Consider the following 20,375-nt stretch of genomic DNA (forward strand, 5'->3'; position numbering starts at 1 on the left):
ACACAGGAAACAGGAAAGGGGACAAGTGTCATGCTTTTATTGAATGCAAATTTTGGATGAATGAAAGCTAATTGCATTTCATCCGGATGTAAAACAGACACTCCCAATTAAAAACAAGTGCCTTCACCCTCACTGCCAATCATGGTTGCCAATCAAGACTTGAGCAGTCCTTATCCACGGCTGCCTGCCAACGCAGCATGCCATCAGAGATCAGACCAGACGAGCACGAGACCCCCCGTGGGGAAAAACGCTCTGGAGATCGCTCGAGCTTCCGTGCGGGAGTGTTCCTCCGTCAGGCGTCAGCGTACAGTACACAGAGAGAGAGAGAGAGAGGCATCACGCGCTCTGACGCAGACTGCTCGCTCCACTCCCCACCGGCCCATCCATCCATCCATCCATCCATCGCCGCCGTCCGCCGGAGATGCTCGGTCGGCTGGCCGCGCGGCGGCCCCGCCCAGGCAGCGCCCGCGCCGCAGCAGCCTACCGCTCCTCGGCCTCGGTCCTGCCCGACGCGCTCGACCGGAGCTCCGACGCCTACGCGCGCAACGCCGCCGCCGTCGGCGGCCTCCTCTCCGACCTGCGGTCCCGCGTCTCCCAGGTTCGTGCGCGCCGCCGGTCTCTCTCTCCCTTCCTTGACCCGACCCCTTCCTCTCCTTGACGAAACGGGAGGCGCTGCAGGTGCTGGGCGGCGGAGGCGCGGGGGCGGTGAAGCGGAACGAAGGGCGGGGCAAGCTGCTCCCCAGGGACCGCATCGACCGCCTGCTCGACCCCGGGGCCTCCTTCCTCGAGCTCTCTCAGGTCACCCATCGTTCTCGGTCACAGTGTCCCCTTCTCTGAAGTAAATTGTACTGTACTAGGGAGTAGTAGTATGTTTATCTGCTTATCCTAGTTATTATCGCTGGTTTCGCAACTGGACTAGGAGCTCATCAAACTTAGCAGCAGTCAATCACTATGTGTCAATCAACCAGTGCCGTATTATACGGCTCATAAATCTTTTTCTGCCAAGATAATAAAGTAGGGAACACATCCACACTTGAAGTTGAAATCGGAATAGTGCATTATTGCCCATGCCTCCTGATTTCCACCTCCTTAGGTTTGTGCTGAAACAACCGCGGAAGCTTTACTAGCTGCCATTTTGATTTCCGAATAAATGGGACTGGATTTTTCACCATGCACCTCGAAAGTGTTAAGTTTCTTAGTTGCCATTTTTATGTGAGGACAATGGGACCGAATTTTTCATCATGCGGCTTTAAAAAGTACATACCCGTTTCGCTAATTTTTAGATTTTTTTTTCTCAAACACGCAGCTCTAGTTTTTTGTATGCTTCCTGATTTTCTAAATACCTTCCTAATTTAGTTGAGTAGCATGGATTTGACGTATGCACTAGTATACCAGAAAAGACACTGGATGCAAGTCTCAGACTCTCAATAAGATATGTGATTCCGTGACACAATTCATGGGAACACCATTGTTTTCCAACCCATATCGGTATCCTGCAGCCAACTTTCCCTTACTATTCAGAAATGCCAATATCTGGTAGGATGGCTCAGTAGAAGCAAATGTTTTCATATTTGTCCATCTTGTTGTGGACTATGAGCTGCTGATGGTACTTTTCACAATAAAGCTTGCAGGATCTGATGTTTATGAGGAAGCATTACCATCAGCTGGAATAATTACTGGCATAGGACCTGTTCATGGACGACTATGTATGTTTGTGGCCAATGACCCAACTACAAAGGGGGGTACATACTATCCTATCACTGTCAAAAAGCATCTGCGGGCGCAGGAAATAGCTTCTGAATGTAAATTGCCGTGCATATATCTTGTTGACAGTGGAGGTGCTAATCTCCCAAAGCAGGCAGAAGTTTTTCCTGACCGTGATAATTTTGGTCGAATATTCTACAATCAGGCTAAGATGTCTGCAGATGGTATTCCTCAGATTGCAGTAGTTTTAGGTTCTTGTACTGCTGGCGGGGCTTATATTCCTGCAATGGCTGATGAAAGTATAATAGTCAAGGGAAATGGAACAATATTTCTAGCTGGTCCACCCCTTGTAAAGGTTAGTATTTTCTGCCCACAATCTTGACAAATATCTAAATTACATGTCCAAGTCTAAATGGCCAATTCTGCAGGCTGCTACAGGGGAGGAGATATCTGCTGAGGACCTTGGTGGAGCATCAGTGCATTGTAAAATATCAGGAGTCTCTGATCATTTTGCACAAGGTATATTTTAATATAAATTCCTTTATAATATGACCCGATTACTGCTCTTTTAGATATAACGAATGGAGGATCGTCTGCTTAATTTCTTAAAACATGCATTTCCGGCAAGCTTCTAGCGTAAAAGTTCTGCTTCTTTCTGTCATTATTTCGTTTTCCATGTTCTACATCCACGGTGGTACATGTCCAGCTTGGTGGTTCCGAAAAAGGAAGTATTAACAGGTACCTTATTAGATGTCGTCTCTGAGCATTTTATGGAGATTGGAGAGTACTGTTTGTTTCTGCCCTGATATATTTGATCATGCAAATGGTTTCCAGACCCTTGTTTGTTTCTGCCCTGATATATTTGATCATGCAAATAGTTTCCAAACCCTGATACTTTTCATTTTATTGTCACTCATTGGATGTTTCTATCTTAAACCATAGATGACCCTCTTATGTATCAATATTTTTTTCTATACATATTAGTTGGATGTTGTTGTGACATCTTAGACATCTTTTGCACTGTAAATTGCAATAGATGAACGGCATGGTCTTGCGCTGGGAAGGAACATTGTGAAGAACCTCCATTTGGCTGCTAAAGAAACAAATATACACAATTCTGCTTGTGATTACCAAGAACCATTGTATGATGTACAGGAACTTCGCTCAATTGCACCAGCTGATACGAAGCAATCTTTTGATATTCGCTCAATAATAGCTCGTATAGTCGACGGAAGTGAATTTGATGAATTCAAACAATTGTATGGAACAGTAAGGATTTCTCTTATGCTTGATTATCCTTTGGATTCTGTATTGTGCGTTGCGCAACTCAAATCTGTTTCATTTTGCATTTATGCAGACACTAGTGACTGGTTTTGCAAGGATATGCGGGCAGCCAGTTGGAATTATTGGAAACAATGGCATTTTATTTACCGAGTCAGCACTAAAGGGTACCCACTTCATTGAGTTGTGTGCTCAACGCAATATTCCTTTGATATTCCTTCAAAATATTTCTGGATTCATGGTATGGCATTTTCTTTACTTTTCAGTTCATTCTTTCATTTCAATTCATGTTCAAAATATTGTCCTTTCCCGCCTCCTGTTCATCTACAAAACTTTGTATTTCCATTCTTTCAATGGAAAGTGGTTTAGCCCAGTTAATAATAATAATAATAATAATAATTCATGTTCATAAATAAAGTGACCTAATTGAGATCGCGAACGTCCCTCACCTCACAAGTTGGCTTTTGGCGGTGAAAAGACCCTTTATGACCCAACAGTGGCGGCTACACACAGTTTGTGATGTCAACTAAGAATTCTAACAGTTGACATCACAAGGTCATAAGTCATACAATCATCAAGAGTTTGATTGGTTGACATCACAAGGTCATAAGTCTAGCATTGCCACTGCACAGAGACCGCCCATCTACAGTAAAGGGGCAGATTGGGGGCACAAATTAGTGAAGGGGCAGATTGTTGAAATAGTCCGACATTGGTTGTACAAGGGAAAGACCCCTAAGAACTCTAATCTCACAAGCTAGCTTCTGGGGATGAGAAAATCTTTTACAGTACAACAATATGAACTACATACATACTAATGTTGGTGGATACTAAAGTTTGAACATAACAGTTGGTTTTATTTTGGAGTACGAGCCTTCTAACCTTTTGCAGTGACAATGTTTAATAGGTTGGGTCGAAATCTGAAGCAAGTGGGATTGCGAAAGCTGGAGCAAAAATGGTTATGGCAGTTTCCTGTTCAAAGGTCAGACATTTCTATTGTTTCCCATTCTTGTTCTTAGTAAAGTAGCGGCCTAGTCTTGCTTTCTTCCACATTTACGCAGCATGCCACATGACATGGCATGAGTAGAGCAGAGTAGCACTTTTGTCTATTTGTCGTCTGTTCCTTTTTCTCTCCTTCGCCTTTTGGTTTTTTATATGTTCTCGTTGGGTTTCATATCTAGCCTACCCCAACTTGCTTGGGACAAAATGCTATTATGGAATCTATAGCTAGTCCTGTATTTTTATCTACATCTAAAATTCTATAAAATTGTATGAATAGCATGACCCTATATATCTATATTTCTGCACAGGTTCCTAAAATTACCATAATTGTTGGTGGGAGTTTTGGTGCTGGGAATTATGGAATGTGTGGACGTGCATACAGCCCGAATTTTTTGTTCATGTGGCCAACTGCTAGGATATCTGTTATGGGTGGTATTCAGGTAAGACCTTTGGACCCGTCATTGGCTACAAATTGTCTTACTCCCTCCGTCCCAAAATAACTGTCTCAACTTTGTACTAGCTCTAGTACAAAATTGTACTAAGCTTAAGACACTTATTTTGGGACGGAGGGAGTACTATTTTACTAGTATCATTACCTGGTGAAGGATGTCACAAATATAACTCTTGGTACCAATTCCCTTGAAGGCTAGGAACATAGGTTATTTGGCAGCAATTGGTAGTCTAAAATTTAAGGATCTCTGGTGTTACTCAGCTGCAAATAACAGTAACCAGCATGCTACACTTTGTTGTCGAAACTTTGTGCACGGTTGTTGGAAACTTTTTTGTGAGGCGCAACCAGGCAAAACAAAAGCAGAACGGTGAAATACCACTATGAGAGCAAAGCATGCTCTCAACATCAAAAGACTATTTAGTTTCTTGTGTCTCCTAGGCATGTGCATTGGACATTGAGACGGAAACTGCGGTAGCATATACGATCATGTTCTTGTATATGTGAACACCTTTGCACTGGTTTCTTATGGATACGTGAAGCCTCAAACAAGAGCCAACGCTACCACTGGTCTTAGCATATCTTTCTCTTGGATCTTTTCAGGCAGCTGGCGTTCTTGCCCAAATAGAGAAGAACAACAGGAAAAGGCAAGGAATGGAGGTATAGTGCATCGTTTATTGGATTCAGTAAACATAAGACAAATACTGGTAGAAGATGAGACCTTTCTTTGTTATGCAGTGGACCAAGGATGACGAAGAAGCCTTCAAAGCCAAAGTCGTCGAGGCTTATGACAAGGAAGGAAGCCCGTATTACTCGACCGCTAGGCTTTGGGACGACGGGATCATAGACCCTGCAGATACTAGACGGGTTCTGAGCCTTTGCCTCTCTGCTTCGGCCAAGCCGGTTCCAGAAGACACGAAATACGGCGTGTTCAGAATGTAAAATCATGCATGTATAGTGCACATCCCTGTAAAATAAAACTCGCTTCGATGCTTCCAATATATGTGTTGAAATGAAGCGCTTATTCTAAGTTTGTTTCTCGGAAATTTCGCAGGCCCTGCTGTGTTGATTTTGTCCATGTTCCTTTCTAGTGCTTGGAAGGGGCTAAAAAGCGTCTTCCTCAAAAACGAACTTTAATTGTGTTGTGTGAAAAGAAACCGACGCCTGTAGATGCTGGTTACCATGTGTGCGCGGCGGGAGCGGGGCCGGCAGGGGCGAGCGCGGGGGCCGGTAGGGGCGAGCGCGGGGGCGGCGGGAGCGGGGCCGGCAGGGGCGAGCGCGGGGGCGGCCGGGGCGTGCGTGGCGGCGGCGGGGGCCTCCATGGCGGCGAGTCGGGTGCGAGGAGGCGGCGGCTGGAGACGGAAGCGGGATGAAAATCCCTCCCGCGCTGGAGAGGAAGTTGAGTGCGGGTCGGGCACAGTTTCTCCCCCCAACCCTCACTTCTACAGGCTGCGATGGCGTTTGCGGGTTGGACCTTTAAATTTTTTTACGGGTTTAAGGGTTCTAGTCTACGTCGTTTTGTCGACGAAAACTGTAAAAAAGCGGTTATTTTTAAGAATTTGAGGTTTTGAGGGTTCTACTAGACTTGCTCTTAGCTAGTAGGTAAATGGGTGCAGTGGGGTTTCCCATTAGTCGAGGGTGAGGGCATGACTTGCGGCCCGTATGCTAGCACTACCTGAGGAGAGAGGGCTTCTCCTTGGATTGTGGCCCCTTACGGTGCGGTTATTTCGGAACACTCCTCTTTCTGAATGAGGGGTTTGACGCGGGCTCTGCCGTTACCACCACTGACCCCAAGGAGGGCCTTGCCAGGCCGCCATAATCGCACCGAGGAAGTGGGGTGGAGAGACCCGTTATGTTGGGCATCTGACCCCCTCGTCACAGGATCTTGCAAGAGGCGAGAAAGCCATGACCATATCAATAGAAGTTGAATCTTGATAGAGGCCAAGAAGATACATTTGCAACATCGACGCAATGCAGAGTCATTGTTTTCAAAACTCTTTTATCAATTGGCACAATTGGTCAATAGAATCCAATTTCTTTTGTTTGCTCAATACACTTATTTTTAGATTTTAGAACATTGTTGCATATGTTCGTTGTAGGCATTTGAAAGTATATGGATTTATTATGAAATGCAATGCACCTATGGGATGAATTTGGATGTGTATATCATATATCATGAATGTGTGATGGATGTTTGATATGAGTTTGTCGTGAAATTGTATTTGGAACGGAAGGCTGACTGCAAAAAAAGGAGTTAAATTTTAGCCTTGAAAGATCGATATAGGCGATTCTGAAGAAGAAACCGCTTTTCGACACTTAAGTATTGAAGGCGGTTATGCAGAAAACCATCTGTGATACTTAAGTTTTGGCGTTGTTTTCCTCTATAAGCCGTTTTCCTCGATAAATTATTTCGTCAGTTTTTGAACCACCTCTAATAACAGAAGTATTTCACTGTTACTCTATCATGTTCGAGTAGCAATGTCCAAAAACATGCAATGTGTTTCAATACAAGTGCTTCAATATAGTAGTTAGTAGTTGATACCCCCAATGTTAAGAGAGCCATCCAGGTGCTTCAGTTAGGGCATATTTGGTTGGCCTCCACACTTGGCCACACTTCTGTGCCATAAGTGTGGCCACACTTTTGTGCCATAAGTGTGGCATGCCATAGTTTTTGTGGTGGGCAAATTAGTCGTCACGCTTATATCAAAACATGACTAGCGACTAAGTCTACAACAAATAGGGTATGTGAGTTAAAAGTGTGGCATGCCACAACTATGGCTGCAACCAAACGTTTGCCTAGCACAAAACTGTGACAAAAGTGTGGATGGCAACCAAACATCCCAGGGCAGCTTATGAAACTGTGGATGTCAACCAAACATGCCCAAATTTTTTGGCACAAAACTGCAACCAAACTAGGGTTGTTAGGGTGTTCTCTTCCCATGCAAGCTAAGGGGCTATTCGGCCTAAGCTCGTCGAGGTTGAGGAGATCTCGTCCAGGCTACCAAATAGTGAAAAGTGGGTCGAACAGGAAACATACAAGGAACATGTAGGCTTGTGCAGGCTATCAAACATACCCTAAGACTCATGGCAGCATATGAACGAAGTTGTTGAGCGAAGGGATAATAGGGGTGTGGAGATGGTGGGGTTATTATCCAACCGTCCACTGAAAGTATCACCCACTCAAGCATTTGTTGATCGCGAGTTTCCACTCCCACCCATCTTTACCGAAATTGATAGTGATCCCCCCACAACAAAGATTATTGTGCATGATATGTGGGAGAACCACGTCACCAATTTTATCATGGTCACTACTGGTGAACTCTCGGATGTCATCCTTGCCGAGGTTGAATAGGGTATGTCGGAGAAGACTACCATCGCATCCTCGCATTGTTCTTATCACATCGAAGATAATTTGACGAGGTTGATCTATCACTTTCGTAGCAATGGTTGATTGCATAACTATGAATTAACTTTTTTGCGGTGAAATGTTGTATTACTCATCGCCAAAGTTCATACAATCAATCACAACTAGCTCCAAAGCATCTAGAGTGCCTGAGCCTAACCAAGTCATGGTTCTACTCTCTAGACTCGCAAATTTTGCTATGCTATAAAGTAACCTTATTTTGGCTATGATTAACATGAATAATACTCCCTCCGTTCCTAGATATAAGATCTTTTAGAGATTTTACTATAGACTAGATACGGTGTAAAATGAGTGAATCTACATCTTAAAATATGACTACATACATCTGTATGTACTCCCTCCGTTCCTAAATATAAGTCTTTTAAGCGATTTCACTAAGGGTCTACATACCGAGCAAAATGATTGAATCTATACTCTAAAGTATGTCTATATACATCCGTATGTAGTTCACTAGTGAAATCTCTACAAAAACTTATATTTAGGAACGGAGGGAGTAGTTTATAGTGAAATCTCTAAAAGGTTTTATATTTAGAAACAGAGGGAGTACATGTTTTACGAAGAGACATGTGATATCTAATATCCTTAATGAGCGACGAGTAGACCGATCTATCAACCTCAGTGGCTTGGATCAATTTCACATCTTGATCTCCATTGGAAGCTCACTTATTTGGATGGAGAAAGACAATCCTCCCACGAAAGCACGCAATTCAGCTTGAAATGCTTCTCGACAATAAAACTATGAATTGACTTAAACAGCTCACGTGCATGGACTAGCAGGCAATGAAACCAATTTTCCAAGAATGTTGGTGGGGCACCCATTTAAATAGTATTCACATCTTTCAAATGTGTGAATCCCTCATATTTATGTTTAAATTTGATCACCAATTTGACTAATGAAATATGAGTTCTATGAAGAGTGCATTTTTACCATGTATGTTGCGGATACGGATAAAAATGATAGGTGGGCTCAAAGAACCAATAGAGAAAGCCAAAGAAAAACAACTATTATCTATGTTGATATATTTTTTTTGAAATGACACATTAGATTTCAAACTCTAACTGTCCACCTAAGTTAAGTTAGTTATAGAAGGATCTAGCATGCTTTAGGATGGGATAAGTTGATATTTGAAGTTAGCTTTCATACATCAAAATGATTTAACGTCTCGAGTGGAAAGTTACGCAATTTTCAAGTAAGTATTTTAACAATTAATTACAACGCGAGGCTCTACAAGTTTGCTCATGCTACAACTTACGTACTTCCTTCGTTTTTAAGTATAAGTTTTTTAAAAGGTTTTTACTATATAACTACGTACGAATGTATATAGACATGCTTTAGATTATAAATTCGTTCATTTTACTTTATACGTTGTCTTCTAATGAAATATCTAAAAAGACTTATACTCCTACCGTTCCTAAATATAAGTCTTTCTAGAGGTTTTACTAGTGGACTACATACGGATGTATATAGACATATTTTAAAACGTAGATTCAATCATTTTGTTCCGTACGTAGTTTTTTAATGAAATATCTAAAAAGACTTATATTTAGGAACGGAAGAAGTATAACTCATGAATTAATCATGGAAAAATCTAACTAACATCGCCGCATCTCGGTATTACCGTGCGACCGCTCCGCAAGCATGCAATATGTTCTCTTCATAATGCATGCATGCATGCAATGATTCATCTCTAAATGACCGAAATTTAAAAACTTTTATCTCTTAAACCGTTAATTCGATCGATGATCCGTTTTTGTTGTCAACTTTGTTTCGACGAAATCTTCAAAACTAGATCCCATGTCGATATGTTTTGACAACTTTTTTTTACTCGTATTTACCACATTTATTTCACTTATTTGTCATATTAGTAAATACTTACTTGTCTGATAAAAAATAACTTAATCGTCATATTTTTTTGAAAATTGCATATAAATATGACATCTCAACGTAATCATACTAACAAATACAAACAACTTTTTATAGGCGGTTACGCGCGAAAATATGACAACTCAACATATTTAAAACCGATGACCATAAGAAATCTTTTTTGATCATCATTTGTAATATGTCAACTCGGCATTGTTAAACTAACAAGCACACAAAATAGTTTTCTGACAAAGTTATATGTAAATACGACAAGTTAGCATATTTAAATTGACAAACACAACCTATTACATGCTTTTTTATATCATGCATAATAAAAACTGCTACAAGGCTTTATACGAAACAATATTAAAAAGTGGCAATCAAGTTATTTTTCTCTCACAAGTAAGTGGTTAATAATATAGCAAGTGAGGTCAAAAAAATGTGGCAAGTATGAATCGAAAATAATAATTGTCAGAACATGTCGACATGGGATCTAGTTTTCAAGAACTCGTCGCGAGAAAGTCAATGATGAAAACAGATCATCGATTGACTTAACGGTTTTGTAGATAAAACTTTTTGAATTTCAAACATCAAAGAGAATTGTTGCGTTGTATGCTTTTTTTCTTACGCTACCAGCCTGCCATTGCATGTTGCTCTTTTTGTACTTCTTGCAATGAATGCGTGCACAGAATTTATGTTCATGCATGTGGCTACTTTTCGTGACAATTAGACATGCATGTGGCTACTTTTCGTGGCAATTAGGCATGCATATGGCTACTTTTCATAGCAATTAGGCAATTAGACGTGGTACATCCGGAAGACGTAGATGCGGCGCCGCTGTGTAGTCCTGTCCATTAATCATTGGTTTTAGGGTCATTAATCATTGGTTTTAGGGTGCGTAGTATAAGTACTCCTCGATTTTAGGGTGGATAGTATAAGTACTCCTCGGCTGTTCCACACGTTCTTGATTAAATTAACGGTCGGAGCTCAACAAAAAAAGAGAAAAAAATGGCAATTTGACAATTGGAGGGCAGATTCATTACCCTTCGCTGCGCTGGCTGCCCCGTCTCCCCTCCAGCGAGAAGAGCATCCATCCATGGCGCCGGGGGTGGAGGAGGCGGAGGGGGCTGGCAGGAGAGGTGTCCCTTCCCTGCTCGGCGAGGGCGGAACCGGGCAGGAGGAGCACATCGCCTCCGACGTCACCCAGGCAAACCTCTTCCTCCTCTCGGAGCAGATTCACGGAGATTGAGTCGCATTGGGATTTAGGGGAAGGCTCGTCTCATGTGGAGCGGTCGGTTTGCTTCAGCTGATAGGGTGGACGCCGCTGATCGAGCTGAGGCGGATCGCCGGGAAGGACGGGGTGGGTGCCCGCATCGTCGGCAAGATCGAGGCCTACCAGCCCCTCTGCTCCGTCAAGGACCGCAGCGCTCTCAGGTACTGGTAGCCCGTTCTGATTAGGCTCGTTCTTTTAACAAATCTTGGGATGGGATTAGATTGGAGAGCTAGTTTGGTTTGCGCCATTTGAGCAAATGTGGTGGATGATACTGTTGAACTGAACCCTTAACCTTCAGCAAACCACCCTTTCTACTGTTTGGTTGTGTGAACTTCATTACAGTTGGGATGGTTCATCTGTTTTTGTTTGGTTGTTGGGACTTGGGACTAGTGGTAGCAGTAAGAAGACTTTTTTTATTTACAAGAAATTAGTAACTTCAGCTTCTGATGAGGTATATATAATCTTGCTGTTCAGCTGTTGCTAGAACACCAAAACACATGGTAAGTACAGGAATTATGAACTTCTGATGTGTCTGCTTCTTTATGCATGTATCCTTCAGGATGATAGAAGACGCCGAAGAGAAAGGGCTGATTTCACCTGGTGTCACGACTCTAGTCGAGCCGACGAGTGGTAATTTGGGGCTAGGACTGGTGCTCATTGCTCTGAGGAAAGGGTACAGGTTTGTCGCGGTGATGCCGGGCCAGTACTCGCTGGATAAGCAGATCTTGTTGAGATACATGGGCGCTGAGTTGTTCATAACCGGTAAGACTAAAATAGATTGCATATTAGTTGATCCCTGTCTCAGAAGAAGAAGAAAAACACAGAAGCTTACTTGCTTGCCTAGTTCTGATTTTCCTTGTGTAGCGTTCTTTACAATGGCCAGTTACTGTGATTTGTATTGGTGACTTGCTCCATTTGGTGTGACTAAATTGGCAGATCCAGCACTTGGGTTTCCGGGACAAGTCGAAAAGGTCGAACAGCTCAAGAAAGAATTGCCCAATGTACATGTTCTTGATCAGTTCTCGAATCCAGCAAACCCCGAGGCACACATTCGATGGACTGGTATACTGTCTCAAGATGACTTGACACATAATGTTCATAAGGAAGGAGACCTATTGTTGTAAGTTAGTAGCTTTTAAAGACGTGCCCAATTTCAGGACCTGAGATTTGGAAGGATACTGCTGGAAAGGTGGATATATTTGTTGCGGGTTCAGGCTCAGGAGGCACAGTATCTGGTGTTGGGAAGTATTTGAAAATGCAAAATCCAAATGTGAAGATCATTTGTGTTGAGCCTGCAGAGAGCCCAGTTATTTCAGGTAATATCATCAACATAGGACTACATGCCCCACGTCCCTTGGAAATCATCTGTAGTGAATATTAGGACCAGATAAATATTTTGTAGTGTTTCTATGCTTCAAAGAGTTAAACTACCAGAACACTGTATGGAAAAATAATTTGGCATCTAATCTTTGCTACAAAATGAAATACTGCTCCCTTCACAGTTGTAACTCTGCTTGTCGTTTACTTGTCAGTCCATTAGTTTCACTCACCATCTTTTTTCAGATAAGTGTCAATAAATCATGCTTCGTCTTATCTATATGAATGGAACCTGTGGTGGTCCAGATAATTATATGGCTCCATTTGCTTCAGATTGCATGGTGCCAGTTACTAAAATCGCCCGAACAACACCAAAATAGTACCTTGGGTGACAGTGACACTGACACTATTGCCTTGCTCGTTGTCATTGTTCAGGTGGGGAGCGAGGCAAACATAAAATCCAGGGAATAGGACCGGGATTCGTGCCTGAAATCTTGGACGCCTCGGTCATCGACGAGGTGCTTACCGTGACCACTGAGGAAGCAATGGCGAACGCAAGGAGGTTGGCAATGGAAGAGGGCCTGCTTGTGGGCATATCTTCTGGGGCAAACTTGGCGGCTTGCTTGAAGGTTCTTACATCACCGAGAACCAGTCCGGGGCAAACTTTCTTTGAGTTTGAGTTATCTTAAGATTTCACTTCCTGATCTTTCGTAACCCTTTTAGGTCGCGGAGAGAGAAGAGAACAAGGGGAAGATGATTGTGACCATGTTCCCGAGCGGGGGCGAGAGATACATGAACTCTGACCTCTTTGCAGCTGTAAGGGAGGAGTGTATTGCCATGACCTTCTGATCTCACATGCTACAAATTCAAAAGAGTTGTGTGTAAAAGGTGAATGCAGCTGGTTACCATATTGTGTTGCATGACCTTGCTACGGATTTCATCTACAAGGGATCATGAAGTGTTGTTGGTCATTGAGCGAATGTATTACCAGATCATCTTATGCCACAACGGCACCAAAACAGAACATCTATGTTATGAATTTAGTATACCAGTTGTTTTTTTGGTGTACAAAGAAAACTTATCTATGCAGAGGCCGGGGACTTTCCTCCTTTTCAAAAAAAAAAAACTTATCTTTATTTTTCTCTTTGAAAATGAAAATATATTGTTTCTGGCCTGTGGCCTTTGCATCATAGATGCACACATCCAATGTTTGTTACATTGTCATAGGCCAGGATAACAAGTTGAACATCGTCACTGACCGTGAAAATTCAGAGAGCACCCCCCTCCCCCCCCCCCCAATAAACATATTTTTTGCTTTCGTGAATCCAAAGAAACAAGTTCACAGCTGGGTCTCCCATCCTTAAATTTGAGTAACACAGTAGGAAGAGGCACGCCATAGCAAGTGAAGACAAATATTAGATTTGGCGGCATGGAGACTGAAAAGAACGAAAACAAAACAAATAAAAATTCATATATATATTGGTAATAAAGTGAAATTCATCACCCTGCAAAAAACTCATCGGGATTACATAGGATTGATCACAATCATGTTGGCAGCTCATCTGATCTTTGTATTGAACAACATGACAGAGGTGATGTCATATAACTATTGTTATGGACCCATAGTGCAAGGAGGACTACTCACACATGGTCATGGGACTAGCAAGATTGATGAAGAAGGCGTTCGTGATGGTCCTCCGATAGAGTACCAAAAAAATGACTCAAGATTAAATCGCCTCGAAAAATTAGCAGCACTTGTCTCTAAGGGTTTTAGGACTATATAAAGACATCAGGACGAAGAGGGGGGCTATGGTGCCCTCACCCCGCGTGCCATACCCTTTGGGCATGTGGGGGCTATGGACCCCTGGTTGTTGCCCTCTAGTACGTTTGGCCCATCCTTCCTTCTAACTAAAAACTTTACGAAATATTTTTTATTCATGGGAAATACTTTTTCTTATTGCACAAAAAACACCAGAAAACAACAGGTAACACTTAGCATCAAACTAATATGTTAGTCCAAAAAAGATTAAAAAATGTTAAACCACATATAAATTATACAAATACCATGAACATAACTAAAATTATAGATATGTTTGAGACATATCGGGGTCGATCTCCCTCTTCCTTGGCATTCTCCCCTTGCAAGGAGGGATGTGTCCTCTCTAGTTTTCGTATCGATGGAGGTTGGTTGGAGAGCGAGAGCCTCTCCCCTATATTAGATTGTAACTCTTCGGGAGTCCTCTCTAGTTAGTTTCTGGATCCCGTGCACATTTTAATTGATTCATGGAGTAACTCCAAGAAATAAAAAATTATGGGTGATGCACACATGAGTGACAAGGTGCCCTCCAAAGGTCACTTCTGGAAACAAAATCTAGAGGGCCGGTGTAGGGAGGCTGGATGTGCCAACCCTTCCCCCCAACTCCCCGTTCTTGCAGCTTCTTGATCCCTCCTACGAGTCCTCCATGGATTTCTTAGATTTTTATGTTGTTCTGAAAATAACTAGAACCAACACGAAAGAAAATTGCCTTCTGGCTTTTTATTAGTACTCCCTCCGTCCGAAAAAGATTGTCCGCAACTTAGTTCATTTCTGACTTTGCAAAAAAAAAACTTCTGATCTTGAATCTCCTACTAATCCCCCCTCGCTTATGCTTCTTCCTGCTTCGCCCATGGCTAGATCAAGCAGTCTTCGTAGCCACCTTCGGCAGCTGTTGTAGCGACCGCGCTTCCCACCTGCGCTACCGCCCACCTACGGTTGTGTCAGGCCGTAAAACAGAGTCCCATGTTCCCGCATGTCGGGTGAAGCTGGGAAGGACGATATCGCATCCAACGGCTCACATCTGAAGATACCGGTTCGTCGGGCTGCCTCGACAGTTGATTACTTTCTGGCACAGCTATGAGCGTGCCTTTCTTTCCTGCTCTGCTTTACTTTGTAATGGCTATAAAGCCAGCACCCTCTCTTTCTTTTGGGACTATGATTATTATGTATCGGGTGTAAACCCTAGCCACCGGTGGCAAGGTGAACCACTTTCCCTTTGTGAGTTATAAACCCTAACTTGAATCCCCCCAAATCTCCTGAATTTGTGTGATCTAGTGTTCATAAACTTCCCAAACGTAGTCAGTTCCTGACAATTGGTATCATAGGCCCAGTCTTTCCTCGGCTGGTGGAGTGGGCGAGACGAAGAGGTTGGTCGATGCTGTAAAATCCCTCTCCGGATCCCAAATAGGCGACGAAGTAGTGGGTGGCGGTCGGAGTGGCACAATTCGAGTGCAATCAGAGCTTTTGCCTGGTTGCCAGAGCTCATTTCTCGAGTGGTAAAACCCCAGGGTCGAAGATCTGTCCGTGTACCATCGGAGGCGGGCGCTGGCGGCGGTATCAGCGGTGGCGACAAGGTACAATCCCTACCCTCCCTCCCGAGTGGTTGTGGTGATTCTGGCTGGACAAGATGGCAGAGGTTGGGGACTCGATTACAACAGTTGAACTATAGCTGGAATCCCTCGAACTCGACATCAAGACCTTACAACGAGAGAGAGAGAGGAAGATCGGAAGGAGTTCCAGCAGTTTCAGGCTATGGTCAACAAGAATTTTGTGACGATGTAGAAAATCTTTGACAAGATTCACGATAATTTTAGGCGCTTGTTGCTCGATCCAGAGCCGGAACCAACAGAGGAAGGCGATATGCTGTCTGCCCAAGGCATTGCTCATGGCAAAGATAACCCAAATGTTTCCCCTCGTGTGGCTCCACGGAGCCCCAAACAGGTAGCAACACCTACACCCCCATCAGTGACAATGCCCGACAAAGCTACACAGCAAGCAACAGGCGCTGCTGTCTAGAGAGACCGAAATGGTAAAGAACTAAACTTAGATGGCACACCCAAGGTCCCTTACAGACATCCGAATTTTGGACAGAACAAAGGAGAACAAACATGAATTACCATAGCACAACAGCTTGTGGTAGTGTCGGATAACCTACCAGAAGTGGAGGGATATGATAACAGTTACAAGAGAAGATTGAACACTCCAATGGATGCCAGAAGGGGCCCTTTGTTAGTGAAACCAGCTAAATTGAACATATCAGAATTTGGAACAATACTTTTCACCTCCTAGAACACCTATTGAGCACAAGTACCACGTGTGGTAGTTCCAACCAGACCTTATTTTCCTCAGACCAGAAGACAAGTAAACTTTGATCAGCCTAATCCACCTGGGAATAGCACTGTACCTAATAGAAATATTGTTATTCAGCAAGCTAAGCAAAACCAAGTATGCTACAAGTGTAGAGAACCATGGGTACCAGGACATAGGCAGGTGTGTAGAATGAGCCAAAAAGCACAAATTCAAGCCTTACAAGCTCAGGAAGCAGAGCAGTGTGATGTGATTTATGTAACAGACTTTGAGGACCCTGATTTGGAACAACAGGAACCACCCCCAGAGGAGACATTGTTGTAGGTGTCATTGCATGATGCTAATGGTCTCAGTACTGCTAGAAATACATTCATATTGTTAGTAAAGATTGGGGAAATTACTGCTACTGCTCTAGTGGATAGTGGAAGCACTCCTACCTTTGTGTCCCCTGAGATGGCTAGCAAAATGCCAATTGCACCTGTGGCAAGCACTAGAGTGAAGGTAGTAGTGGCAAGTGGGGAGATCTTGTGGAATGAATTCACATTCAAGAATTGTCCATATGAGATTGAGGGCAATAAGTTCTGTGACACTTTTAGAGTTCTCAAATTGACTGGCTATGATATGATTTTGGGAGTGGATTGGCTAAAGAAATATAGCCCAGTTCAGATGGATTTTGTTAAAATGGAACTGACAATTTCCACTAGCCAGGGTCAAATGATAACATTTCTTGATGAAATTGTCCCCTTAAATACTGTTCCTGAAACCAAAGAGAATACAGAAAAACTCCTAGAACAAGATGTGTGTGAATTTTTCTTGTTCACTACTTGTCGAACTGACTTTATTGTTACAACAAAAGAAGTGCCACCTGAATTACAACCCCTCCTACAACAGTATGAACAGTTGTTCCAAGAGCCAAGTGGGTTACCTCCTAGTAGACCTTGTGATCACAGGATTCCATTGATGGAGGGAGCAAAACTAGTGAACCAAAGACCATATAGAGTGCCCCATCACCAAAAGGAGATATTGGAAAAGATTATCTTAGACTTATTAAAGAAAGGAATAATAAGACCTAGTACTAGTCCATTTTCCTCCCTGCTTTGCTAGTGAAGAAGAAAGATGGATCATGGCGGTTCTGCACTGACTACCAAAAGTTGAATGCTATCAATGTGAAAATAAGTACCCAATACCAGTAATTGAAGACTTACTGGATCAGCTGAAAGGAGCAAAGTATTTCTCTAAGATTGATCTGAGGAATGGTTATCATCAGATAAGAATGGCTGAAGAAGATATACCAAAAACTGCTTTCTCCACACATATGGGCTTATTTGAGTACTTGGTGATGTCCTTTGGTCTCACTAATGGCCCCCAACTTTCCAATTACTGATGAATCTATTGTTTGGCCTCCTCAAATTTGTGGTAGTATTCTTTGATGATATCTTGGTTTTCAGTGTCTCTATAGAGGAACATCACGACCATCTGACACAGGTCTTTGATATTCTTCAAGAGCACAAGTTATATGCAAAACTGGATAAGTGCGCTTTTGGTCAAAAAGAAGTAGAATACTTGGGTCACGTCATTAATGAGGAAGGGGTGTCCACAGACCCTTGCAAAATCAAAGCTATACAGGAGTGGCATGTGCCTGTTAATGTCACTGAACTCAGAAGTTTCCTAGGTTTAAGTGGGTATTATAGAAGGTTTATTCAGGGTATGGAATTATTTGCATGCCCTTGTTTGATTGCTTGAAGAAAGATGCATTTGATTGGCAAGAGGACCAACAAAAAGCCTTTCTGGCCCTGAAGCACAAACTTTCTAGCACCCCTGTATTAGCACTACCTGATTTTACAAAACCATCTATCCTGGAAACTGATGCTAGTGGATATGGCCTAGGGGTTGTACTAATGCAAGAGGACGGGCCCATTTCTTACTTGAGTAAAACCATTGGCCCAAAAGCTGCATCCATGTCAACTTATGAAAAGGAGGCAATGGCAATTATTGAGGCAGTGACAAAATGGAAACATTACTTCCTAGCAACTGCTTTAGTGATCAAAACGGATCAGGAAAGCCGCAAGTATATCCAAGAGCAAAAAATCACCAAAGGAATTCAGCATAAGTTGCTACTCAAACTCCTAGGATATAATTTCACAATTGAATACAAAAGGGCAAAGAAAATAGAGCTGTTGATGCACTATCAAGGGTTAAACACAAATTCTCTTCACTAAAAGCTAGTGCTGCTACACCTACTTGGGTCAAAGAAGTGATCAAGAATTATGACGCACATGACAAGATCAAAGAATTAGTAGTTGCTTCTGTGGTGGATAAAGGAAGCACTAGTGCTCATTCTTTTAGAAATGGGATACTCAGATACATAAACAAAATAGTAGTGGGCACAACAACTGATCTAAGAGAAGATATCCTGAAGGTGTTTCATAACTCAGAGCTAGGGGGCATTCTGGAGAAAGGGCTACATATCATAGAGTGAAGCTAGTCTTTCACTGTCAGGGCCTAAAACAAGATGTGATTGTCTTTGTTAGAAAAGGCCCAGTCTGTCAACTTAATAAAATTGAGCATTCCCCCTACCCTGGTTTGTTGGAACCCCTCCCACTTCCTGATTTTGGGCTCATATCAGTATGGATTTTGTTGAGGGATTGCCTGTTTCTGAGAACAAGGACTTGATTCTAGTGGTAGTGGACAGATTTACTAAATATGCTCATTTTATAGCTATGAAACACCCGATCACAGTACAATCTGTGGCCAGGGCTTTCTCTGACAATGAATTTAAGTTACATGGGATGCCTTTGGTCATTGTTACACACAGGGACATAATCTTTACAAGTAACTTGTGGCAACAACTGGTCAAATCTATGATGGTTAAGCTGCATATGAGCAAAAGCTATCATCCTCAATCTGATGGTCAGACTGAGAGAGTCAAGCAGTGCCTGGAAAAATACTTGAGATGCATGTGTTTTCAGTAGCCTAAGAACTGGCATGGATGGTTAGCCTTAGCAGAGTGGTGGTACAATACTTGTTTCCATACATCACTGCAAATGACTCTATTTCAGGCTCTGTATGGCTTCCCTCCTCCGATGGTGGCTGAATCAGCCCTGTCGGACACTATTTGGTAAGAGAGTAATAACTTGCTGCAAAACAGAGAGCTGGCAGTGGAGGTGATTAAGCAGAATTTAAGCAAGGCACGAGCTAGGATGAAGTATTATGCTGATCAAAAGAGGAAAGAGAGAGAGTTCCAAATGGGAGATATGGTGTACTTGAAATTACAGTCATACAGACACACATATCTCAGTTTACACACGCACCTAAAGCTGCATTCCAAGTATTATGGTCCCTTCAGGGTGTTACAAAGGATCGGAAAACATGCTTACAAATTACTGCTACCAGAGGGTTGCCAGCTCCACAACGCATTCCATGTCAGCCAAATCAAGAAGCATATTGGTCCAACAGTTGTCCCATCTTCACAGTTACCAGTCGTGGGCATCGATGGCACTATCAAAATGAAGCCAGAAGTTGTCCTTGACAGAAAGTTGATCCCTCTTTCCTCTGAAGGTTAATACACTGTGAATGCTTAATCGGACTACACACTACTGATAAACTCCATCTTGCTTAATGTTTGACAACTTCTTAATGTTTGACAACTTCTCAAGTTTGATTAAATGATGTCATCATTTGTTCAGTTAAGTGTATAAGTTGATCCAATCTTCAATTAAGTGTATAAATTGAGATACTGCAAATTGTTGTAAATTTGGAGTAATTGAAGTGTCTAGTGTTCAGAATTCGGTACTCCAAATGTTATCTCAAATATTGGCAGCAGTTTTTCTTTGCTCATTATACAAACATAATGGTCCATTTACAGTACTTGATGCATCAAAATACAGTCAAATGATATTATATCAAGGCTGGTACATGACGCATCCAATTGAATGGACTGAT

At 42.5% G+C, this 20,375-nt stretch overlaps 2 protein-coding genes across 2 annotated transcripts; both read left to right on the forward strand.

The window, feature by feature from the left end:
- The first annotated feature begins 204 nt into the window (after window positions 1-204).
- On the forward strand, window positions 205-5,478 carry LOC123408126 (methylcrotonoyl-CoA carboxylase beta chain, mitochondrial). The gene is made up of 10 exons (XM_045101314.1): window positions 205-598; window positions 679-798; window positions 1,625-2,059; window positions 2,133-2,223; window positions 2,741-2,973; window positions 3,062-3,226; window positions 3,890-3,964; window positions 4,293-4,424; window positions 5,036-5,092; window positions 5,171-5,478. The coding sequence occupies exons 1-10, from the start codon at window positions 422-424 to the stop codon at window positions 5,372-5,374; spliced, it is 1,689 nt and encodes a 562-aa protein (XP_044957249.1). The 5' UTR covers window positions 205-421; the 3' UTR covers window positions 5,375-5,478.
- Window positions 5,479-10,682: 5,204 nt separating this feature from the next.
- Window positions 10,683-13,378, forward strand: LOC123407876 (cysteine synthase-like). Its single transcript, XM_045101114.1, has 7 exons — window positions 10,683-10,927; window positions 11,027-11,154; window positions 11,553-11,755; window positions 11,930-12,055; window positions 12,151-12,309; window positions 12,746-12,939; window positions 13,034-13,378. Exons 1-7 carry the CDS (start codon window positions 10,817-10,819, stop codon window positions 13,157-13,159), a joined length of 1,047 nt encoding a protein of 348 aa, XP_044957049.1. The 5' UTR covers window positions 10,683-10,816; the 3' UTR covers window positions 13,160-13,378.
- The last annotated feature ends 6,997 nt before the right edge of the window (window positions 13,379-20,375 follow it).

The sequence above is a fragment of the Hordeum vulgare genome, chromosome 7H (assembly GCF_904849725.1).
Source record: "Hordeum vulgare subsp. vulgare chromosome 7H, MorexV3_pseudomolecules_assembly, whole genome shotgun sequence".
Taxonomy (NCBI): Eukaryota; Viridiplantae; Streptophyta; class Magnoliopsida; order Poales; family Poaceae; genus Hordeum; species Hordeum vulgare.